The following is a 26113-nucleotide window of genomic DNA, read 5'->3' on the forward strand; positions in this document are numbered from 1 at the left end:
AAAGTAAAAGAGGGTATGGTTGGCAAGTGTTTGATACTTATCTATAACAGTAAATAATCAGATTTGAAGTAAAGAAAAGAAAGAAGGTTTGTGTTGTTTCTGTAGTTTGACTTGGTGATAGAAGATTTTATATATTTAAACCTTAAGTATACTTTCCCATTTGAAACAATTTTTTTCTAATTTTTTTTTTTTTTTTAACCTTCATCTGTCCAAGTGACATACAAAATAATAGTTGCCTTCTGGAGCTATTCCATACTTATGGATATTTTTTTTTTTTTTTTTTTTAGTTATTTACATAGCACCTAGTACTTAATGAGGAACTGTGCTTTATTATCCACTAATAGTTTTACTTAGGTTTATTTTTTTCTCTTCAACCAGATTATATAAACTTTCTGAGGGCAAGGATTACATTTTATGTGGCATCTTTAACTCCTTTGCCACCTAGCCAATGAAGAACCTTACTAGCTACTCAAATACAATTTTGAAGTGATTTCAGGCTTAATTTATTGCTTTTTAGTTTGGTTCAAAAACAGAGTGAAAACTAGAAAGTGTCTTGTTAATAACCACTAGATACCAGTTTGAACTCTATTGATTTGAAATTGGTAGTAATTCACAGAGGATTAACTTGGAGTTAATGTTTACTTGGCATACCCTTTATTCACATTATACATTAATAATAAAAGGGCATATGTGTGACTCATTTAAAAATAAATTGAATTTTCAAATAGTTTGGTATGTAGATAACACTTTTGTTAAAATTGGTGTTTTGAAGCATCTTTATAGATAATATGTCAGCATAGGTTAAATTAGGTGTACATATTTCCCCCTGAGTTGTATTATGTAGATTTTGAAACATTCAGAAAAATTGAGCAAAAAATTAGTGAATAGTACATCTAAAAGTTTAGGTACAATAATTGTTAATGTTTTACTAAACTAGCTTTATATCTTTCTATATGTGAGTATACGTTTGTTTGGTATAATTTGAAAGTAAATTTATTAATTATGAAGAGATATTTCAAGTATCTGTTATATATAAGCTATTCACATATAAAGCTACAATCATCACCCAAGAAAATAAGCAATAATTACTTAAGATAATGAAAAAGCAAATTCATATTCATTCTTTCCCAATAGTTCCAATTTCTTTTACAGCTGATTTTCTCTTTCAAACTAGGATCCAATTAAAGTTCACATTTGCATTTGATTGTTTGTCATTTTAGTGTTTTTTCAATAGTTTTATTGATGTATAATGATGTACAATAAACCACACATAAAGTGTACCATTTGATGAGTTTTGACATGTCTACATGTATAAAACCAGTGGCACAGTCAAGATAGTGAACATATTCATTATCCCCCCAAATTTGTAATCTTTCCCCCTGCCCCTCCTCATCCCTGCCCCCCAATCCTCTGGCAAGCACTAATCTCTCTGTCACTATAGATTAATTTGAACTTTCTACAGTTATTTATTGTAGAGCTGGAATCTTATCGTATGTCCTCTTTTTTTGGTCTCTCTTTTGCTGGTATATAGAAATACAATCATTTCTGTATACTGATTTCGTAACTTGCTACCTTGCTAAACTCATAACTGTAGTAACTTTTTTTGTAGATTCCATTGGATTTTCTATATAGATGATGATGTTATCTAGGAATAAAGACAGTTTTACTTCTTTATTTCTAATCTGGATGTGATTTATTATTTAATCTTATTGCACTGACTAGGACCTCCAGTACAGTGCTGAATAGAAGTGATGAGAGTAGATATTCTTGCTTTATTCCTGATTTTAGGAGAAAAGTACAGCCTTTCACCAGTAAGTGTCATGTTGGCTGTATTTTTTTTTTTCTTGTCTGGGTTGAAGAAGTTCCCTTCTGTTCCTACTTTACTGAGCTTTCTTATCAGTGGTGGATCTTAGATTTTAGCAAATGATTTTTTTGTGTCTGTTGAGGTAAGTATGTTGTTTTTCTTTTTTCAGTCTCAATATGGTGACTAACATTGACTGATTTATGAATATTTAACCAACCTTGCATTCTTGGGATGAACCTTACTTGGTCATGTGTTAGCCTTTTTTATATGTTGTTGAGTTAGATTATTTTAAATATATGTACTTTTCTATTTTTCAGTGTGATGCTAGTCTTATGGAATGAGTTGGGAGCTATTGTTCCTTTAAAAATTTCTGGAAGAGTTTGAGTAGAATTGGTATTAATTTTGAAATGTTTGGTAGAATTCCCCAGCAAAGCCATCGAGGCCTGAACCTTTCTTTAAGGGAATGTTTGTAAATAAATCCAGTTTTAAAAAATAGAGAATATGGCTCTTCAGGTTTTTTATGTCTTTTTGAGTGAATTTGTGTTAGTTTGTGTTTCAAGGAACTTGTCCATTTTATCTGATGTTCAAAATTTAAGATTCTTTTCTTTCATTGGTTTTAAGAAGTCTGTTTATGATGTGCCTTAGAGTAGTTTCCTTGATGTTTCTTGTGTGTGAGGTTCATTAAACTTCTTGAATTTGTGTGGGTTTACACTTTGCATCAGATTGGGAAAACTTTGAACATTCTTTTTTTCAAATATTTTTTCTGTCTATGTCCCTAATACCTTTTTAGGGAACACCATTTGCACATATTTTAGGCCACTTGGAGATACCCCATGCTCACTGATGCTCTGTTCATATTGTTTTTCAGTCTTTATTTTCTTTGCATTTCATTTTAGATAGTTTCTACTGCTACATCTTTATGATCACACATCTTTTCTTCTACAGTGTCTAATCTGTTGCTAGGTTTCACCTCAGGCATTGCAGTTTCATCTCTAGAAATTCAATTTATGTTTTTTTTTTAAGTTTTCAGTGTCTCTACAGAGCATGCTCAGTTTTTCCTTTAGCTTCTTCAATATATGGACATGATTATAACAACTGCTTAGTATCCTTATCTACTAATAATAACACTTGTGTTAATTAGGGATTAGTTTCCATTCATAGATATTTCTTCTAATTTTGGCTCATATATTCCTGCTTTTCGGCATCCTTGGAAGTTTTTAATTGTAAATTTTACATTACTGAGTGCTGGATATTTTTGTATTCTTATAACTGTCCTTGAGCTTTGTTTCAGGAAGTAGTTAAGTTACTTAGAAACAGTTTGGTCTTTTTGAATCTTGCTTTTAATTTGTGTTAGGTGGATCAGAATAGCCCTTGGTCCAGCACTAGATTTTTCCGTAACGGTGAGGTGAAAATCTTCTCAATACTCTGCCCTGTGCCTCATGAATTATAAGATTTTCCATTTTGACAGGTGGGAACTGCACTATACCTCACCCCGTGTAAGCCTTGAATATTGTTCCCTTTAGTTTGTATATGATTCTTCCTATTGCAGGGAATTTTTCACATATATGCCCTGATAAGGGTTCAACTGAGAGGGATTCTTTGTGGATTCCTGGAGTCCTTTCTTTGTGTAGCTTTGTGTTCTTTTGCATTCTGCTCTGTGAGCTCTAGCTACTTTGACCTGCTTGAATTCTCAACCTCATCTTTTCAATTTAGGGGGATTGTTGGGCTCAGCCTAAGCTCCCTTTCCCTGCATCATGCCCTGGAAACTCTCCAGGCAGTAAACTGGGGCCATCCTAGGATTCATTTTGTTTGTTCCCTATGTCTCTTGGAGGACTGTCCATTGCCTGATGTGCAGTGTGTTGAGACCAGTGTTTTATGTATCTTGTCTGATTTTTTAACTGTTTTAGGTTGGAGGGTAAATCTGGTCTCTCTTACTCTATCTTGACTCCAATTACAAGTCCCAGATTTGTATTTGAAAGGAATACATGTATATTTAAAAATAGATATTTCATAAGTTAGATTTTACTATTTCATTACAGGCCTCTTTTGCCCAGTTACTGCCAAATTATAACATTTTATTGTTATCGATCTAATCAGTTTCTTATTCCCAAAATAATTTAACTGTTAAAATAAAAATAGACTCCCCCAACTAAAAATAAAAAAATGAAATGAAAAAATTTCAATTTCCTAAAGTTGCATGTTGCAGAGTAAAAGTAACATTATATATATTCCTTGTTGGTTTGTGTTGCTTAAAGGCATTGCTGTAGGGAATATGGGGAGAAACACAAGATAATTTAGTCTGAGAGGTGTTAAAGGAAGAACAACGGGCATACCTATTTTATAAGTATTATATTCTCAGTTTGGTAAATCAATATTTTCACAGATATTTATAGTTTACATTTTGTATTCCAGATAATCAAGCAAAAGAAAGATGAGCTTCATCTGTGGAGTGCGGTTTCCTACAAGAAACTGTATTTTCCTTGGATTTAATTCCCTGGCCAACTGGAGAAAATACAGCACATTAGCTATACCCTTACAGGGCTGCCATCAAGCACAAATGAATCATACAGTAAATAAGTATCAAGGACTGACAGTAAAAAACTGTGATAGATTTACTTTTCTGCCTGGAAACTTTGATTTCCTTAGGACTTCTAATAACAAAAGAACAGGATGTCTCTCTGATACCAAAAGTAAGGATATTTGGATGATTACCCACAAATGCACTGCAAAGTTACCCGTAAATGACTCTTTTTCAAGACAGCTACTGATGAAAGAAGTTGTTGTACTTCCTCTTCTTTCAGTATGGCACCCTGTAAAGTGTTTTCCCACAAGACATATCAGGAGTTTCCACACTTCTTCACGAGTTCAAGCTGCTCCAGTTTCTCTCCTGTTGATCATTCTTAAGCCAGTTCAGAAGCTACTTGCAATCATCGTAGGCAGGTAAAAAACATTTTAATAAAATAAGCTTTTGCTTTGAAGATTGCTTTGTTTTGTTTTTTTTCCCTTGGGCAGGCACCGGGAGTCAAACCCAGGTCTCTGGCATGGCAGGTAAGAACTCTACCTAGTGAGCCGCCGTGGCCCGCCCTGAAGATTGTTTTTAAAACTACAATTTTAAAGAAAACTTGTTAGATTTCCTTCCCTCTAGTTGTCCAAAATTACAATTCCAAATAGTTGGTAATGTCTAATTTTGTTATGTATGATTTAATAAATCTTGAAACAATTTGCTGTATAGTAGTATATAGTATAGAAATATGATCTTAAAAAGTAGTCTTTTATATATTGTATAAGATAGACACTTTATGAAAGACTGATATATTTATGATTATAAGAAAAATTGGAAATGTCAGATATAACTCAGGTTTAAGAACAGTACTTACTGATACTCCTTTTTAGTTTGGAATTTGAGGCAATGAATCATGAGACTGAGGAACTTTGAGTGTTCATTTAAGAATAGGCTCATTCCTAGCCAAGTTAACTCTTAAGTCCTTAATACTTATTTTCTTTCTATTCTATTTCCAACTAATCCTTATTTTCTTGTTAGTCCTTTATGATAATGAATATTTTTACACCTAAACAGTACTTTGCTTAATTTATCCTCACTCCACTGTAATCCTGTTTTCTCTTATTTGATCCTTAAAGAGTGAAGAAAGCTAAAAATCATTTTCACCTCATAAAGTTTTGTTTGACATTTGTCAAGCTCCTTCTAGCTCTTTTCTTACTTCCATACTAATCAATCCAATTTGCTTTTTACCAGAAATTGAGAACTTCTACTCTGTAATTTATTGTATTCTTCTTTATGATTTAACTTTGGCATCCAGAAATTACATACCTACCTTAATTCTCAATTTAAGTAATTAACTTATATCAGGTTCTTGGTACAATAGTTTTTCCTGATTTCTATAGAGTTTTCATCCCTTTTATGATTTATTTATTTAAATTTTTTTTGTTAATGTAGTAAGTGACCTAAAATTTCTTTTAAGAATATGTTTTTGCATACATTTTAAATAACATAAAATGTTTAAAAAAGTGTAGTTCATGGTTTGGTTTATTTTCACTTCAGATTGAAATTTTTTGTCTGAAGACATTTCATATGTGTCACTTAACAAAATTAAGATACTTTAAGAACTTATTTTCTTTTTTTTAAGAACTTATTTTATAAAATAAAATTTTGTTCAGAGAATGATGTATATTTAAAAAACTTTTGTTGTGATTCTACAGGTAAATTCACAAGGAAAACTGTTTGTCTCTGATAAACAGTAGGAACTGTTGTTGCATGGTAGAAGTTGGACCTCCTCAGATGTTATCTGCAAAATCCCCCATTTCCTTATTTATAGGGTTTATGCTCTTCTAAGTACCTTTCCTTTTTCATGTTCTAGAGAGGTTGGTGGAGTTTCTCTACTGAACGGTATTTATTCCCCAAATCAATGCTGAGGTGGTTTCCCTATAACTTGCTGAAGCACTTGCAGATTATGCCTGAGTTGTGATGAGCTGTGGGAATAATAGTGGTTAAAAGCACAGATTTATTGTACCATAGCCCCATCAGATGTTTATTTAAGCAGCGCATCCCTATTAAGTAAGTAGTGGTTAAGGGCTCAGACTCTGCAATCAGATTGCCCTCATTGCCTGGTTGTTCCTCTTATTACATGTGACCTTGGACAGTATGCTTAACTTCTTTTTGTCTCAGTTTTCTTGTCTATAGCAGGGTTTTTATGAGGATTAAGTTAGGTTTATTAGAAGAGTACTTTGTATGTGGTAAACGGTCAATAAATTTTAACTGCTAGCCATGGTAATAGTGGTAAAGAAGTAATGTAGCCTAAAATAGCTGAAGAAGAAAATTCAATGAGCATTAGAGTTTTTAACTATAACATTATATCTATCATTGATGATTTTTTTCATAATTTAGCTAAGAATCTTATAAGTTGGAGAAATCCAGAATTCTGAACTTTGAATTTTCTTTTTGCTCTAGGGGCATAAGGAAATGGTGGCAGGCACTTCCTCCTAACAAAAAGGAACTAGTTAAAGAAAGTGTAAGGAAGAATAAATGGAAGTTATTCCTTGGTTTGAGTAGTTTTGGATTTTTATTCATAGTGTTTTATTTTACTCACCTGGAAGTAAGTCCAGTCACAGGAAGGAGCAAGCTACTGTTATTGGGAAAAGAACATTTCAGACTTTTAGCAGAACTGGAATATGAAACAGTAAGTAATAAGAATTGTTTTTAATTAGATTGTTCAGTATACCACTCAAAGCAAGAAAGTTTCTTGAATATGAAAGATTTTGTTTTTAATTTTAGTCTTTATGAATTTAGCATTTTTTTCCTAAAAGGCATTAGATCTTTCACACTTAGTATTTCTGCTGCCTATAGTACTTTTCCTTCTATTCATCCAGCTTACTCCTATCCAGACTGGGTTAGGCATGGCCCCTACATTAGCTTCTGGAGGGTATTCTTCTTACAGACTGAATTTGAATCAGCTCATCTGCAATTGTGCCTAGTGCTTGGTTATATTGCAGTTGTATCTGTGTCATATTTTCTCTTTACTTACTGTACTTTACTTTAAAAGACTTAACATGAAGCTAACACTATATAATTATTTATTTGCTCTTCTGTCTCCCTTGTTAGACTAAGTTCCATGGTAATAGAGACCTTGTCTGTTTTGTTTATGCTCTATCTTAAATACTAGCACAGTACACATTGTGGGTACTTAGTACATATTTGTTGACTAAATAGATGTATAGTTTGAATTTTTATACTTTGAAAGTAATAATATAGAATAAGATATTTTTCTCCCCAACATCAATTGGGGGAAAAATAAATTTGGCAATTTACAGTATTTTCTGAATGGAAATTAAGTTGGATATCAAAAGCTTTAACTCTTTAGATGTATAACAACTTAGGTAGTTAAACATTTTGTACCAGTGGTGAGTTCCTTGAGAATATAGGTTATATTTCTTTCTCCATTTTATAGCACATAGTATGTGCTCAATATTTGTTGACTTTACATCTCATAGCCTCACTTGACAACTTTGGCATGGTTAAACTTTGTCTTTTCATTCCAAGGGAGATTCTGAGTTTATCAATGGAAAGTAACCATAAACAAGATAAACAATGATAGTTTTCACTGAAAAGATTGTTCTCAATGAAGATCAGACCAGTCTCTTCCAATGGAGTTAATAAAAGATTTGAAATATGTTTTACAATATAGTCTGGTCAAAGGCTAGTTTGTGAAAAGCATCCTAGAAAGGTTAAAGCAGTCCTGGTGTTAAATTAGTGTATCTTCTTCCATTCATATTGCTAAGAAGCTAAAACTGTGTTTGTATGTGTATATTTCTTTTTTGTTATTTTTAATGTACTTTAATAATACCTTTTTGATCTGAAAATTCAAACTGTTCCTATGGGAATATTATAAAGCATTATAGCTATATATAGCATTATTTTATTTGCTTCAGAAGGGTTAATAATGTTTTTGTTTCAAGTAGTTTTACATTGGTTACTTGGGCTTTTTAAATGTAAATTGATGTAAAGAATATTTCAAATTTATGTTCTATGAATCAGGTATTTTAATGCATCTCAAGGAAGAAGGTTACAAACTTGTTGATTCATATGTGAGAGAGATTTCCTATTGAAATTAAAGTAATATTTTCAGGGAACAGCCTTAATTCTTTCAGTACACTTGAAAGGGTCGCTCATGAATATAGCTTCAGAAAAAGTGTCTTCATATGGTGGCTAGTTTTAATCAACATCATATAGAGAAAGTTATATGCCCATTAATTCTGAAATTTCATTAATTTCCTTTCAGACTGTACGCATCAGACCCTTAAAGTTAATGAAATATCCTTTTTATCTAAAAATTTAACCTTATCAAATATAGGGTATTTTATTTCTTCATAGGTTATGAAAATAATTTTTATATGAAATCTTTATGTTGTTTAGGAGTGTTCTGGTTTATAAAATACTTAGCCAAGTAGAAATAACATTTAAACATTTTATTTGTTTATAGGCAAAAGATGAGTTAAATCTTGATTTCAACCAGTTGATATGAAAAACCCTTACCTATTAGTATTTATTTCATTTGTGAGAAACCACATTGTGTTTGAAGGAATATTTCAAATTTGAGAAATTTGAATGCTTAAGATATGTAGGTTTTTATATAATTGAAAATTATAATGTTCAATGATAAGTAGCCATTAACTACTTCTCCATGAAGCAGTATGAACAGTTTTGTTGAGCTACTCTTTTTTTTGAATTTTTTAAAAATTGTGAAATAGAACATATATACAAAAAAGCAATAAATTTCCAAGTACATTTTAACAAATAATTATAGAACAGATTTTAAAGTTTAGTACGGATTATAGTTCCACGATTTTTCATTTTTTATTGTAGCTGCTCCAAGACACTGGAGACCAACAGAAATAGCAATATAATGATTCAGCAGTTATACTTAATGTGTTAAATCCTATCTTCTGTTATACTCCTCCTTCTCTTTAAATAACACATATACATAAAAGTAACAAATTTCAAAGTACATAGCAACAATTAGTGATAGACCAAATTTCACAGTTTCGTATGGGTTATGATTCCATGATTTTAGGTTTTGAGCTACTCTTTTAAAATAAAGAATATTTTTCTTTTTGGTCTTTCAGTGGATGGAAGAATTTAAAAACAATATGCTAACTGAGAAAGACTCTCGATACTTGACTGTGAAAGAAGTGGTTTATCATCTAATTGAATGCAATAAAGATATCCCAGGGATTTCTGAAATCAATTGGATTATACATGTGGTTGATTCTCCAGATATAAATGCCTTTGTGCTTCCAGTAAGTCACTATTCTTTAAATAATTTTTATCATTTAATTTAACATACTTATTTTTTATGGTGTTCTAATAGCTTGCATTTTTTTTCTTTATGGTGCAGAATGGACAAGTGTTTATATTCACTGGGCTTTTAGATAGTGTAACAGATATTCATCAACTCTCCTTCCTTCTTGGTCATGAAATAGCTCATGCAGTACTTGGACATGCTGTAAGTACCTAAAATAAATGTTAATTAGTTTAAATATTGTTTTGAAGTTAGCAAGTTAAATCTTTTAAATAACTGAATCTTTTGTTTTCTTTTTTTAAAATAATGAAATTTTAATTTTTATGAATTGCTTAATTCTTTTAGCTTAAAAAAATGATTGGCCAATTTTGAGAATTTCTCTGGTCTATGGTATTTGGTACTGGATAATTAGCGTTTTTCTTAAATACTGTTTTTATCACCTGTCTCTTGCTAAAAAATAATTGTTCTCAACCTCTAATTATTTCAAGTTAGATTTTTAATTTTCCATAGCTGTTAACATACCTGTACTCTAGTCATAAAATTAATGGCAGGAAAGTGCTATTACTGTTTCAATGGATAAATCAGTTTTCTTACTTTTTTATATATTCTCAAAAGGTAGCTTAGAGCTTTTTGGAAAATCTAGAATGAAATGCCATATTTAATGAATGCATAATAATAATGATACCTTACTATTTTATAGTTTTCTGGCTTTTTATTATGAACTTTTTCATTCATAATTTTTATACCAATCTCATGAGGTATGTACTTAATAGCATTATTTTATATATAAGAGATGTAATGACTTTAGGTAACATGACCAATATGATGAAGTGGGAGAATTGCAACTTAAACCCAGGTCTCTTGTATGGAAGTCCTACACTACTTCCTTTTATCATAGTTACAGTTGTTGGCAGCACTTTATTCTTATAGATCAGAGAATTCACATTGATTTGTGCTCCTTCAAATACACTTCTGTTTGACTTGTTGGGAGTTCAGGAAAGCAACACATATTTAACTTACTGATATTTTATTGTTATTCATTAAAATATATAAATGGTACTGTTTGTTTATGTAGAATGGAATGATATCTTAATGTTTTGTTTGTTAATTTTTTTAATTAATAAAAAAAGTTAAAAAAATAAATAAATGTAAGGTAATGTACTGGAAAAAAATATATAAATGGCTCTTTGTCCTCACAGAAAGAAAACTTTGTTTGAAAACATGAAAGTAAATAGGAACAGGATTGTGAAATTGAAAATGCAAGTGATATTAACTTTAAATAGAAAAGATTATATTAATAATCTTTCTTAAATGTCACCTCAAATTCTACCTATTCCTTAGAATTTTAATAAAATGAGATGGGCCAAAGTTGTGCTTTTCTGAGGGAAAAATAGTGATTATTTATCTCCTTTATTTCTTCTGAGTTACAGGAAAATTTAAGATATATTTTTCTTGAATATATACCAGAATAAATATTCTAAGTAGCTGAGATAGTGTCATTAATGTACTCTAATAATGGCTTCCTAGCTGCAAATCAATGAATTTTGGCCATTTTTAACATTTAAAAGGTGTTATATTCAGTACATTTGTTTTTCTGACATCTAGTTCAGTACCTTATATTCAGCATATTTTGCTATATTTGTGCTGAGTATAGTCAGTGCAAGAGCAGTAATTAGAGGAGATATTAAAAGCAAAATAGTCTTAAAAATAGAAAATAGTAATATTTCTTTGACAGAGGTCTTAGACATTATCAACACAGTATTTCCTCTTTTAGGAGTCTCAATTTTAATTTAATAACTTTGGCTTTTGTGTTTTCTTTATTTCATAAATATGTACAGATTTTTTTTTTGTTTCTAGTTTTCTAAGATAATGCAATAACATGCCATTCTTTAATAATTAATAAAAAAGATTTTCTCCATAATGGCTTCACCTTCCATGATGACTTGGGGTTTCACTCTTTCATGCTAAAATAATTCCATAACTGAATTGTTTTTCATAACATACAGTTCTTATAATGAAACAAAGTATGTTCCGTGAGGGCACATTATATTAAGAGAAGTGTTCTATATCTTGTTAGTTTATAGCCACGTTCCATATATTCAGGTAATGACAGTGTCAGCATTACATTAACATTTATTAGTCAACTTTAATGACAATGAACAATTCAGTGAATAAAACTTATATTTGTTTATATATTACTACCCCAAATAACTATTTTAACTAAAATACTTTTTGGTTACTGTTCTAATTATATAAAAATTCATATATCACAATTCCCTGATGTGAAATACCAGACTTATAAAATGCATACCTGCATAAATGAATCATATTTTATATCTGAAATCATCAAGGCCAAAAGACTTTTATTTTAATTTTATTAAAAATTTTTTTTAATTGATATGCCAAAACAGCTTGCAAACATGAACATTCCTAGCATACAAACATTCCATACATGGTGTATAGTCAGTGACTCACAATATTATCACATAGTTGTATATTCATCATCATGATCATTTTTTTAGAACATTTGCATCACTCCAGAAAAAGAAATAAAAAGAAAAAAGAAAAAGCCCATACATACCATACCCCTTACTCCTCTCTCTCATTGACCACTAGTATTTCCATCTATCCAGTATATCAAGGCCAAAAGACTTTTATTTAAAATAAACTTCCAATCTATTTCTAAATAGAGGGCACATGGAATTTGTAAGTTATTCCTTGTTCTAACCACTTTGTATCTTAAATAGTGTTTGTCATTATCTAAAAGTAGAGATATAACCACATTTATTTAATTTTAAGAAAGATGTAGTGACTATATTATGAACTAAAACTGCTTGTATTTGATTCCTGCCCCTTTTACTAATAGCTTTGTGAATTTGAGCAATTCTCTTTAATCTCTCCAGCTCAGTTTCATTATCTTTAAAATAGGGACAATAGTATTTCACAAAATTGCTATGCTTGCTAATATAAGAAACTGTAGGTTAGTGAACCTGTCATTGGATCTGACTGATAGTAAGTGGCTCAGTAAACATTAGTTAAATGAATGAATGAATAAGTACGTAAGCAAGGAAAGGGGAAAACAGAACAGAAAAGCATAATGCATAAAGAAGAAAAATAGAACTTGTGATTTTAGTTGGTGAAGGTCAATTATATAATTATTGGATGTGATTATGCTTGATGAACTAGAAAATATAAGCATAAGCTGCCTAAATTTATTAAACATAATTTTCACTGTTTTGATTATTCTCAGGCAGAAAAGGCTAGCTTGGTTCATTTATTGGATTTTCTTGGTCTGATTTTTCTGACAATGATTTGGGCCATTTGTCCTCGAGATAGTTTGGCACTTGTGGGACAGTGGATACAGTCTAAACTGCAGGAGGTAAGTCTGAGACAATAACTTGGATTTACAGTAGTCCATGGTGAGGACATTTAATATTGCTGTAAAGCAGATAATACTAGAGTCGTTTTCACATTTTATCAAGAAATATTGGCACTAATTTTTAGTGTCTTATTTTTTTTCTCATTTTTAGGAGATATTCTTATATATTATCATTCAGATGAAGATATACTATACCTCTCAAATAACAGATATGGATGGATTAAAAGGGCTTGGCAATTTTAATTACCATAATTTTTTTCTTTTTTTTTTACAAACTTACTGGTCTTACAGAGACTCAGTTACTGTCCTTTCCTTTCCTACAGTTACTTTACCTTTCACCTTTCCATTTCTTTTTTTCATAGTTTGGTGGTGTACTAACTGAATGATTCCTTTGGAAAAATATTTGCATTTTGATGGGGGAACAATTACAGCCTGTAAAGTTCTTGGGTACAGGGTTGGCTGAAGCTGCTTTACCATCTCTCCTCCTCACTCCAATTAAATGAGTATTGCCTGGAAAAATACAGACAGGATAGTCCTATTAGATGTTTGTAAACTTGTTTTTAGCCCTTTTATATAATGATAATAATTTCATAAAATCCTCTGAGTCCCTCATTTGTTCAAAAACACTGTACTACTGAATATATGTTTTGCTTTCTTGATGATTGTTAACTATAATTAATTATTTTATTTTACATCTTTCTCCAAATATTTCCTTTTGTCCTGGGAGGTTTGGTTATTTAGGAACAATCTGTTATTTGTTTAATGATTTGTGGAACACTCATTACAGTGACATCTGGGTGGTATTTAAATCTAATGTGCAAAATTCTTTGAGACAAATTCCTTTGAAATTGAATTTGTTTTTCATTCAGTGCTGCCATATCATTTGGCTTAATTTATATGAAGGTTAAGGTTCTGAAGGAGAGAAAGAAAGAGGCTTAGGTTATAAGACTTCATATTTTGAATTTGATTTCTGCTACTGACCTGCTGGGAAGTCAAAGGAATTTGTAGTCTTTTCCCTATCTATCAATAGATACCTTTTCCATTGAAATTCTAATGAAATCAGATGATTTGGTTATAAGAAAGAAAGAAAGATAACTTATAGCTTCCCCCCCTTCAAATACTTGATGAATCCTGCCACGTCTTTATAATTCTTCTATTTACTAATTAAACTGAAAATAAAATAGGTATTATTGTTTTAGACTCTTTTTTCCTAAATCAAGGGCTTCTAGTTTTGGTGAACAGTAGCTGTTTTCTCCCTGGAATTCCTTGCTTACTCTGAGAGGAAAGCAGAGGAAAATGCTAATTGTAAACTGAATAACAAAAGGAATTGCTGACAATCATTTGCCAGTAGAAGGAAGAAAGTACAACTGCTGGGGGCCCTCATTTCACCACTGAGGATTCTTATTTTTGTCATCTTAAAACATTTGGATATAAGGTGTGTGAGGGTAGTTCAAAGGTAGAGTTCTTACCTGCCATGTGGACGACCCCGGTTCGATTGCTGGCCCATGCACTTCCCAAACAAGCAAACAAAGAAATGAAAAACCAAACCAAACAAAAATTCAACAAATGTTGCTGCAATAAGGGGTTCTGCACATGGAAAAAGAATGAAATGTGACCTCTGCCATACAGCATACAAAGAAAACAAAAACATTTGGGTATAATGTCTCATAGAGCTCTAGCAAATAGGATTTTGAGAGCTGTTAGTAAGAATTTATTACCTAACATTTATTGAGTGCTTACCATATGCTGGGCACTAGGATAAGCACTAGAGATTTTTTAATTATATGTAGGTTAAGAATGTAGGTTCTCATAAGATATACCTATGTTAGAATTTAGCTTCTGGCTTTTGTAGAACTTGGGTATGTTGCTTCACTTATATAGGCCTTAATTTCTTTATCTGCAAAATTCAGATAATAATTCAGGCAGACTCAGAGCATTATTACAAGGATTAAATGATACATTTAAACAAGGCTTTCTCAACCTCAGTGCTGTTGACATTTTGGACTGGATAATTCTTTGTTTTGAAGAGCTGTCTTGTGCATTGTAGGATGTTTAGTTCTGCCCACTAGATGCCAGTAGCACTTTATGTTTATGTTGTCACCAAACATTTCCATAGGTCCCCCAGGGAACAAAATCACACCTGATTGAGAAACTCTCATTTAAAGCATTTATACCTGTCATAAAGTAAGGACTCAATAAATATTAACTATTATTATTATTGCTCATTTAATCCTCCATAACTAGGTTTACTGTTATACTAGCTCCATTTTATGTAGGCTACTGAGCTTAGAGGCATTAAACAATTAGCTAAGTGTAAGCATTTAATATATGTCTGTAATTGCACTTGAATATAAATTTCTTTCCTTTTAAAGACCATGTTTTTAATAACTGTACTATCAACAGACTGATACTATCAGCAAACTGTTTGGGAGTGAAGACTATATATTTCATCAGCCTAAACTAGATGTGATTGAGAACGAAGAAAGCCGTATCACTGTGGATCAAGTTGGTTTTTAAAAAATTTTAACCACTGGTGGAGGAAATAAAGGCTATGCTTTGGGTTTTTTCCATAGTGTTCTTTAAATGTTCATCAGGAGAGAGTATAAAACCTTTATCTTACAAACTCCATGAACTTAATAAAAAATCTCATTTTATTTACTCTGTCATGAAATTAATTGCCTTAATTAGCTTTTCTTTTTGTTTTCTTTTTAGTATATGTTTCATAGACCATACAGTAGATCATTGGAAGCTGAGGCTGACAAAGTTGGACTACAACTTGCTGCAAAGGTAAAGTGTATAATAGTTCAGAAAATGCAGTGTCCTTCATATAGTAAGTTAAAGATAAATGTGTGTCCTCTTAATGATGTTTGGCATGTGCAGAGGATGAGAGTTGAACTGTATTAACCTTTTATGCAATTTTCATTAATCTTTAGAAATTTTAAGATTATAGACTTATTTAACCTCCTTGTTTATATGAAGCTATGTTGTACTTTAGACAGAATATATAAGATTATAGCAATTTTCAGGTTATATAAAAAACTATTAGTCTTTTAATTGGTGAGATTTTCTATATGTGTGATTATATGATTTTTTTATTAAGGGTATGAATATATAAACTAAAATTTAAAAACAGAGATATGTAATGCCTCTCTCCCTCCCTTCCCACCTTTTTTTTTAACCTATGCCATCTGGAAAGCTAATGCTTTCTTTATTTTATCCCTCTCCTTTGTTTCTCTGATCTAAGGAATGTTGTTCAATTAATAAAGTCATATGTAACTAATTTCCCCCACTTGGGGAAAATTTATCCAATTGTAGCTATGCTCCTAGCTGAACAAACTAAGTTGTTTCTTTTTTATTAGCTGTATAATATAACATATATACAAAGCAAAGAAAGAATAAAGCAATAGTTTTCAAAGCACTCCTCAACAAGTGGTTTTAGGACAGATCCCAGAGTTTGTCATGGGCTACCATACCATCTCAGATTTTCCTTCTAGCTGCTCTAGAATATAGGAGGGTATAAGGAATAAATATTTTTATCATTATCACAATTGATTTTTTTTTGCATGTGAAAAATAACATATATACAAAAAGCAATAAATTTCAAAGCATAGCACAACAATTAGTTGTAGAACAGATTTCAGAGTTTGGTATGGGTTACAATTCCACAATTTTAGGTTTTTACTTCTAGCTATCTAAGATACTGAAGACTAAAATATCAATATAATGATTGAGCACTCATACTCATTTGTTACACCCTACCTTCTCTGTATAACTCCACAGTCAACTTTGATCTTTCTATCCTACTCTTTAGGGGTATTTGAGCTATGGCCATTCAAAGTTTTTCATGTTGGAAGGGGCTGTCACTAATATGGGGTAGGGAGATGGAACTATCTGATGTTCTAGAGAGGCTGGACCCTCTAGGTTTCAGGACTTATCTGGACCAGGGACCCACCTGGAAGTTGTAGGTTTCTGGAAAGTTACTCTAGTGCATGGAACCCTTGTGGAATCTTATATATTTTACTAGGTGTTCTTTAGGATTGGCTGGAATGGTTCTGGTTGGGGGTTGGCAGGTTATGATAGGTAGCAAGGTCTACCGGAATCTTGCGTAAGAGCAACCTCCAGAGTAACCTCTTGACTCTCTCTGCCGCTGATACTTTATGGATTACACTCTTTTTCCCCATTTTGGTCAGGTTGGAATTGTTGATCCCACATTGCCAGGCCTGGACTCATCCCTGCTGATAGAAAGAATGCCGTACCTTAAGGAGAGCAAACGCTCATCCGATTGTGGAGGAGAAAAGAATTTATTCACAATCTTGCAAGAGCAGGCGCCCAGCCGAACACAAAATGGTGGCTGGTGCTCCAAACAATAGAATGCTAATACAGTTATATCTATGCCTAGCTTGCAGACGCTCCCATTTCTTCACTGATTCAGAGGTTACAGCCTATCCAGATAATCTAATTAATTTGAATTTTCTGCTGAAGATTCCCCCTTTGATTATGTGTTACATTGTAGTGACCCTGGCCATCAAGGATTTGGTACCAGTCCTAAGCTTGTGTCAGAGCTCCTTCCTTCTCCCAGCCTGCGTCACCTTATGTGAAAGCTAAACTTAGCTTGAGTCTTACAAATCCCTTCTCTGTCTTTTCATACATTTAGATTTCACATTTTAGTCTCTCCTCAAACCTGATAAGAGTCTTTTCACACTCTTCATCATAGGGATCTTCCTCTTTAAGAGGGTTCTTGATGAGTCTCTGAACTATCCCTTGGGTACATGGAATAATGCAACACTTAGGTACTGTGATTACCCCAGCTATGATGGTTGAAGAAGTTAGCATGGACAGTGCCACCCCTTTCCATTCCCCAAACCAGTTTTCTGGTTTTTGTGAGAGGGTCCTCAATGCTTGGATTTTTCACCAATTCTTTAAATAAGGCCCTCAGACTTTGTAAAGCTTTGGTGATAGTTCCATTTGGGGCTGAATTATTGGGGATAAATATACAACAACTACCCTGGACCATAACACAAACATCTCCCTTTTCGGCTATCATGTCTAGGGCCATCCTTTTCTCCAAGGTCATTTGGCTAGTAGCACCCAACTGTTCTGCTATTCCCTCACCTGTATCCTTGATGTAATTGATAAATCTTTGCCGATTAATCCAATCCCATTTTTGCTGAAGGTGACCTACCAGGATAAGGATGACACAAATCCTGCAGCTACTTGGTTTTTAGCCTTAAACTCATCTGGGATTTCACTTGGCACCCTTGTACTGTCTAAATCAACTTGATCCTCCTCCTTTTCAAATGTCAGGGTGAATGGGATGGCCAGTTGAACCAGAGCACAGGTCCCCTTCCACTTCTTGGGTAAAACTGGTTGGAGGATGCCCTTTCCACAATATCACCAATGGCCTTCTTGTGATGTGGTTAAATTGGAGAAATTGCCACCACCATCATCAGTCACATACCATGTTTGGGTATGTAAGACCATGCTCCCAAGGTCCTGGAGCCCTTCTTCCCATCTAGAGAGACAGGCAGAGTAGTTTCCTGAACCAAGGCGAAGCCAGTATGGTCTTGACTTCTCTGCCCCTGACTGTTCCTCTATAACCATTGGAGAGGATATGACAAGAGCAGTGGGTCGACCTGTTGTGTAAGCCTAACTGTAGTTTTTATCTAGCCTCTGGATTATATATTTGATCCATTCCACCCAATCATTGGTATCTCTGTACCCTGTCCTTACCCTTGCGGTTTGCTCCAATTCTTCTGTCCTGTCCACCCTGACAACTTTGGGATCATTCTGTTTTAGGGAACTAATCTCTAACTGTGTGTCCTTAGGTGCTATCGAAGGGCCAATTGAAAAGGACGTTATTGGTGTTGGGGACAGGACCTGCATCCACAGCCTTCCCAGATACTTCCCTCCAGTAATTTCTACCCATATTCCATATACCCAATCAGGGGAGGTGGACCTGTTTGAGCCCAAACTGAATTTTCTATCCTGAGTGGCAATATTGCTTTTTTCTGCCTTTTTGATCATTATTAATATAGGGTTGTATTGGAGATCTTGGCAGTTTCGTGGGGAATTTTCTTTGTAAGAGGGTACTTTATCTTGGAGGTTCTGCCATACTTGTGAACCCCTTATATTGGATAGTCTACCACACAGAAACCCAGGGGTGGCAAGTCCCCTGTGTCCGAGGGGAGTATTTGGGATCATTTACTGGCTCTAGACACAGTTACCTGTTTTCCCAAATTAATTGTTGCTGACTTGCCAAGTTTCCATGGTCCAACACTTGGCAAGCATCAAATTGCACAGTTCGGGGCTCCAAACCCTCAGTTATACTCACTACCGACTTGACAGGGCTTATTACATCCCCAATTTGGAGTGTCATAACTAATATAATTATTCTTATTTTTAGATTGGGCTCAGATCCCTCATCTGTCCGTTGACCAGTGTCACTATTAATTATGTTAGGTTAAAATATAGATTCCAAAAAAAAAAACCCAAATCTGAAAACCCCCTTTATCCTCCAACTATTGTCTCTTTAGTGTAATTTTTAAAGAGTCCAAAGTTGGAGTTACTCCCCAGGAATCAAACATCGTCTGGCTCAGGTACTGGTCCTTTCACTCGGGTATAGTGGGTCCAACCTTTTTCTGCCAAACAGATGGCTGCCTCAGATGTCAGCAGAACTTGATAGGGTTCTTCCCAGGATGGTTGGAGTTTGGATTCTTTCCATGATTTGATGAGGATCCAACTGCCGGGCTGGTGTTGATGGACAGCATATTCAAGAGGTGCAGTCTGGGCCAGCAAGCCACGGTGTCTGAAGGATGACAGAGCAGAGGACAAAGCCAATATGTAATTCTTAAAGAAGAGGTCCTTTGATTCTAAGAAAGGGAGAGCTCTGGTTATTTCTGGAATAGGCAAGCCAAAGAGCATTTCGTAAGGGGCAATTCCTAATTCTTTCCTAGGGGCAGTTCTGATTCTTAGCAGAGCTATGGGTAGACACTTAGTCCAAGGTAACTTGGTTTCTAAGATCAGTTTAGAAAGATGCTTCTTTAAGGTTTGATTCATTCTCTGTACCCTTCCCAAGGATGGCTGATACCAGGGTGTGTGAAAATCCCATGCAATACCTAAGCTTTGCATAACACCTCACAGTACACGGGAGGTAAAGTAGCTACCATTGTCAGAATCAATATTTTCTACCAACCCATAGTGGGAAACAATTTGTTGAAGGATAATCTTGGAAATTCCTAATGCTGTAGCTGAGACTAAAGGATATGCCTCCTCCTACCCTGTTAGGTAGTCTATGAGAATCAGAATGTATTTTAGTCTGTTGGAAGCATCTATCTCATTGTAATCAACTTGAATGTTCTGAAATGGCCTGAGGCCTGGTTCATTTCCCTCTTGTACCTATTTCCTTAGAACCTTTTTATTGATCTTTTGGAAAATTATGCATCGTTCACATGTTTGTTTGGTTATGTTATAGAGACCCACACACCCAAAATGTTTAAGAACCAGGTCACACTGGCCTGTACTCCGCAGTGACTTTCCTGATGTAAGACTGCTAGTATTTCCCTCATTACCTGTTTATTCAACATCTGCCTGCCATCCGGGAGGACTCATCTCCCCAGACTGTCTGGGCTTGCTCCCAATTGTTCCAGATCCTTTACTTTCTTCTCAGAGAATATAGGGACCTCAAATTCTCTGGGAATGGAGGGTATTAAGACCATTAACTTCGACGGTGGACAAAGGGAAGCTTCCTTAGACTTTTCATCTGCCAACCTGTTGCCCTTTGCCTCAAAGGTATGGCCTTTCTGACATCCGTGTATGTGCACCATTGATATTTCCTTTGCTAAGAGTGGATTCATTAATACTTGCTTTATTAATTCTCCATGGACCAATTCCTTCCCCTTGCTATTAGTCCCCTTTCTTCCCAGATCTTTCCAAAGGTGTGGACTATCCCAAAGGCATATTTAGAGTCAGTGTAGACTGTACCATTATTTTTTTTTATTAATTTTTAAATTAATATATAACAACAAACAAATGTAAATATTCTTAACTTTGGATCATTCCATTCTACATATATAATCAGTAAATCACAATATCATCACATAGTTGCATATTCATCATCATGATCATTTCTTAGAACATTTGCATCAGTTCAGAAAAAGAAATAAAAAGAAAACAGAAAAAAATTCATACTTACCATACCTCTTACCCCTCCCTTTCATTGATCTCTAGCATTTCAATCTAAATTTATTTTAACATTTGTTCCCCCTATTATTTATTTTTATTCCACATGTTTTACTCATCTGTTGATAAGGTAGATAAAAGGAGCATAAGACACAAGGTTTTCACAATCACAAAGTCACGTTGTGAAAGCTATATCATTATACAATCATCTTCAAGAAACATGGCTACTGGACACAGCTCTACATTTTCAGGCAGTTCCCTCCAGCCTCTCTTACATCTTGACTAACAAGGTGATATCTATTTAATGCATAAGAATAACCTCCAGGATAACCTCTTGGCTCTGTTTGGAATCTCTCAGCCTTTGACACTTTATTTTGTCTCATTTCACTCTTCACCCTTTTGGTCGAGAAGGTTTTCTCAATCCCTTGATGCTGAGTCTCAGCTCATTCTAGAGGTTTTCTCAATCCCTTGATGCCGAGTCTCAGCTCATTCTAGAATTTCTGTCCCATGTTGCCAGGAAGGTCCACACCCCTGGGAGTCATGTCCCACATAGACAGGGGGAGAGCAGTGAGTTTGCTTGTTGTTTTGGCTGGAGAGAGAGAGGCCACATCTGAGCAACAAAAGAGGTTCTCTTGGGGGTGACTCTCAGGCCTAATTTTAAGCAGGTTTGACCTATCCTGTGTGGGGTTAAGTTTCATATGAATAAGCCCCAAGATTGAGGGTTCAGCCGATAGCTTTGGTTATCTGCACTGCTTATAAGAATATCAAGAATTCAACTTGGGGAAGTTGAATTTCCCCCCTTTCTCACCATTCCCCGAAGGGGACTTTGCAAATACTTTTTTATTCACTGTTCAAATCACTCTGGGATTTATCGGGGCATCACTCTGGATAAACCAACAAAATCTGATGCCCTCCTCAAGGTTCCATGTACTTATGTTGTTCAATTAAGCTGTCTGCATGAGTTATAGTAGGAGATGCACTAGTCAAAATATAAATTTTGTACCAAATAAACATTTTTTACTTTAGTCTCACACATAAGTTAAAATTTTAAAATATTAATTACCATCTATTTTCAACACCTTGCAGTAATGACATTCCTTTGTTCTTCCTCATGCAAAAACGTTTTTTTTTTAATTTGTACATTTAGTCACTGTCATTATACACTCTAGGCATTCCTAGATTATACCATCTCTGTCTTTATTGTCTATCTTTCTTTCTGATTTCATTTGTGCCCCCAGCCCTCCTCCCTCTATCATTCTCACATTCAGCTTCATTCAGGGTTTTAACATAATTATATTACAGTTAGGTAATATTGTGCTATCCATTTCTGAGTTTTTACAATCAGTCCTGTTGCACAATCTGTATCCCTTCTGCTCCAATTATCCAATATCTTACCCTATTTCTATCACCTGATGGTCTCTGTTACCAATGAAATTCTCCAAGTTTATTCACTAATGTCAGTTCATATCAGTGAGACCATATAGCATTTGTCCTTTTGTTTCTGGCTAATCTCACTCAGCATAATGTCCATCCATGTTGTTGCATACTTCATAACTATTCTGTCTTACAGCTGCCTAATATTCCATCCTATGTATATACCAGTTTGTTTAGCCACCCCTCTGTTGATGGACATTTTGGCTATTTCCATCTCTTGGTAATTGTAAATAATACTGCTATAAACATTGATGTGCAAATGTCCGTTTGTGTCCTTGCCCTCATGTCCTCATATCCTCATGTCCTGTTAGTAGATACCTAACAATGGTATTGCAGGGTCACATGGCAATTCTATATTTAGCTTTATTCCATATGTTCTACTCATTTCTTGACAAGGTAGATAAAAGGAGTGTCAGACACAAGGTTTTCACAATCACACAGTCACATTGTGACAGCTTTATCATTATTCAATCATCCTCAAGAACATTGCTACTGGAACACAGCTCTACATTTTCAGGCAGTTCCCTCCAGCCTCTCCATTCATCTTGAATAACAAGATGATATCTACTTAATGCATAAGAATAACCTCCAGGACAACCTCTCGGCTCTGTTTGGAATCTCTCAGCCATTGACACTTTGTCTCATTTTACTCTTCCCCCTTTTGGTTGAGAAAATTTTCTCAGTCCCTTGATGCTAAGTCTCAGCTCATTCTAGGGTTTTTCTCAATCCCTTGATGCTGAGTCTCAGCTCATTCTAGGATTTCTGTCCCACATTGTCAGGAAGGTCTACACCCCTGGGAGTCATGTCCCACGTAGACAGGGGGAGGGCGGTGAGATTGCTTGTTGTGTTGGCTTGAGAGAGAGGCCACATCTGAGCAACAAAAGAGGCTCTCTTGGGGGTGACTCTTAGGCCTAAATTTTAAGTAGACCTGACCTAGCCCCTTGGGGTTAAGTTTCATATGAACAAACCCCAAGACTGGGGGCTCAGTGTGGTTGTCCACACTGCTTGTGAGAATATCAAGAATTCAACTTGGGGAAGTTGCATTTCTCCCTGTTCTCACCATTCCCCGAAGGGGGCTTTGCAAATACTTTTCCACTCACTGATTGAATCACTCTGGGATTCATTGGGGCATCACTCTGGACAAACCAACAAAATCTCATGTCCTACTTGAGATTCCAAGTACTTATGGTATTCAATCAATCTATCTAGATAAGTTATATTAGGAGATGCACTAGTCAAAATATAAATTTTGTAACAAATGAACATTTTTTGCTTTAGTCTCACACATAGGGTGACATTTTAAAATATTAATTACCATCAATTTTCAGCACCCTGCAATGATGACATTCCTTTGTTCTTCCTCATGCAAAAACATTTTTAAAATTTGTACATTTAGTCACTATTATCATACACTCTCACTTCCTAGATTATACCATCTCAATCTTTAACATCTATCTTTCTTTCTGATTTCATTTATGTCCCCAGCCCTCCTCCCTCTATCATTCTCACATGCAGCTTCATTCAGTGTCTTAACATAATTGTATTACAGTTAGGTAGTATTATGCTATCCATTTCTGAGTTTTTGTATTCGTCCTGTTGCACAGTCTGTATCCCTTCAGTTCCAATTACCCAATATCTTACCCTATTTCTATCTCCTGATGGTCTCTGTTACCAACAAAATATTCCAAGTTTATTCACTAATGTCAGTTCATATCAGTGAGACCATAGAGTATTTGTCCTTTTGTTTTTGGCTAGTCTCACTCAGCATAATGTTCTCAAGGTCCATCCATGTTGTTACATACTTCATAACTTTATTCTGTCTTAAAGCTGCATAATATTCCATCGTATGCATATACCACAGTTTGTTTAGCCACTCATCTGTTGATGGACATTTTTGGCTGTTTCCATCTCTTTTCAATTGTAAATAATGCTGCTATGAACATTGGTGTGCAAATGTCCGTTTGTGTCTTTGCCCTTACGTCCTCTCAGTAGATACCTAGCAATGGTATTGCTGGGTCATATGGCAATTCTATATTCAGATTTTTGAGGAACCGCCAAACTGCCTTCCACAGCAGTTACACCATTTGATATTCCCACCAACAGTGAATAAGTGTGCCTCTTTCTCTACATCCTCTCCAGCACTTGTCATTTTCTGTTTTGTTGATAATGGCCATTCTGGTGGGTGTGAGATGATATCTCATTGTGGTTTTGATTTGCATTTCTCTAATGGCCAGGGACATTGAGCATCTCTTCATGTGCCTTTTGGCCATTTGTATTTCCTCTTCTGAGAAGTGTCTGTTCAAGTCTTTTTCCCATTTTGCAATTGGATTGACTGTATTTTTGTTGTTGAGTTGAACAATCTCTTTATAAATTCTGGATACTAGACCTTTATCTGATATGGCATTTCCAAATATTGTCTCCCATTATGTAGGCTGTCTTTTTACTTTCTTGATGAAGTTCTTTGATGCACAAAAGTGTTTAATTTTGAGGAGTTCCCATTTCTTTCTTTCTTTCTTCAGTGCTCTTGCTTTGGGTGTAAGGTCTATAAAACCGCCTCCAATTATAAGATTTATAAGATATTTCCCTACATTTTCCTCTAACTGTTTTATGGTCTTAGACGTAATGTTTAGATCTTTGATCCATTTTGAGTTAACTTTTGTATGAGGTGTGATATACGGGTCCTCTTTCATTCTTTTGCCTATGGATATCCAGTTCTCTAGGCACCATTTATTGAAGAAACTGTTCTGTCCCAGGTGAGTTTGACTGCCTTATCAAAGATCAATTGTCCATAGATGAGAGGATCTATATCTGAACACTCTATTAGATTCCATTGGTGAATGTATCTATCTTTATGCCAGTACCATGCTGTTTTGACTACTGTGGCTTCATAATATGCCTTAAAGTCAGGCAGCATGAGACCTCCAGCTTCATTTTCTTTCCTTAAGATACTTTTAGCAATTCAGGGCACCTTGCCCTTCCATAAATTTGCTTATTGGTTTTTCTATTTCTGAAAAGTAAGTTGTTGGGATTTTTGCATTGAATCTGTAGATCAATTTATGTAGAATTGACATCTTAACTGTATTTAGTCTTCCAATCCATGAACACGGTATACCCTTCCATCTATTTAGGTCTTCTGTGATTTCTTTTAACAGTTTCTTGTAGTTTTCTTTGTATAGCTCTTTTGTCTCTTTAGTTAAATTTATTCCTAAAAAATTTATTCTTTCGGTTGCAATTGTAAATGGAATTTTTTTCTTGATTCCCCCCTCAGATTGTTCATTACTAGTGTATAGAAATGTTATAGATTTTTGAGTGTTGCTCTTGTAACCTGCCACTTTGCTATACTTGTTTATTAGCTCTAGTAGTTTTGCTGTGGATTTTTCAGGGTTTTTGACATATAGTATCATGTCATCTGCAAACAGTGATAGTTTTACTTCTTCTTTTCCAATTTTGATGCCTTGTATTTCTTTTTCTTGTCTAATTGCTCTGGCTAGAACTTCCAACACA

The 26113-nt window shown here is 34.3% G+C and overlaps 1 protein-coding gene across 6 annotated transcripts in view; it reads left to right on the forward strand.

The window, feature by feature from the left end:
* OMA1 (OMA1 zinc metallopeptidase) overlaps positions 1 to 26113 on the forward strand; it is a 115451-nt gene that overhangs the window by 5625 nt on the left and 83713 nt on the right. For 4 of the 6 annotated variants that reach the window (XM_077149507.1, XM_077149504.1, XM_077149505.1 and 1 more), the window contains exons 2-7: positions 4217 to 4744; positions 6771 to 6999; positions 9443 to 9616; positions 9715 to 9822; positions 12869 to 12997; positions 15710 to 15784. In XM_077149507.1, coding sequence (XP_077005622.1) covers positions 4236 to 4744; positions 6771 to 6999; positions 9443 to 9616; positions 9715 to 9822; positions 12869 to 12997; positions 15710 to 15784 — 1224 coding nt within the window. In that variant the 5' untranslated portion in view covers positions 4217 to 4235. The remainder of the gene's footprint in view (positions 1 to 4216; positions 4745 to 6770; positions 7000 to 9442; positions 9617 to 9714; positions 9823 to 12868; positions 12998 to 15709; positions 15785 to 26113) is intronic. The other 2 variants (XM_077149508.1, XM_077149509.1) reach the window with 2 other exon arrangements.

Source organism: Tamandua tetradactyla, chromosome 2, assembly GCF_023851605.1.
Source record: "Tamandua tetradactyla isolate mTamTet1 chromosome 2, mTamTet1.pri, whole genome shotgun sequence".
Taxonomy (NCBI): Eukaryota; Metazoa; Chordata; class Mammalia; order Pilosa; family Myrmecophagidae; genus Tamandua; species Tamandua tetradactyla.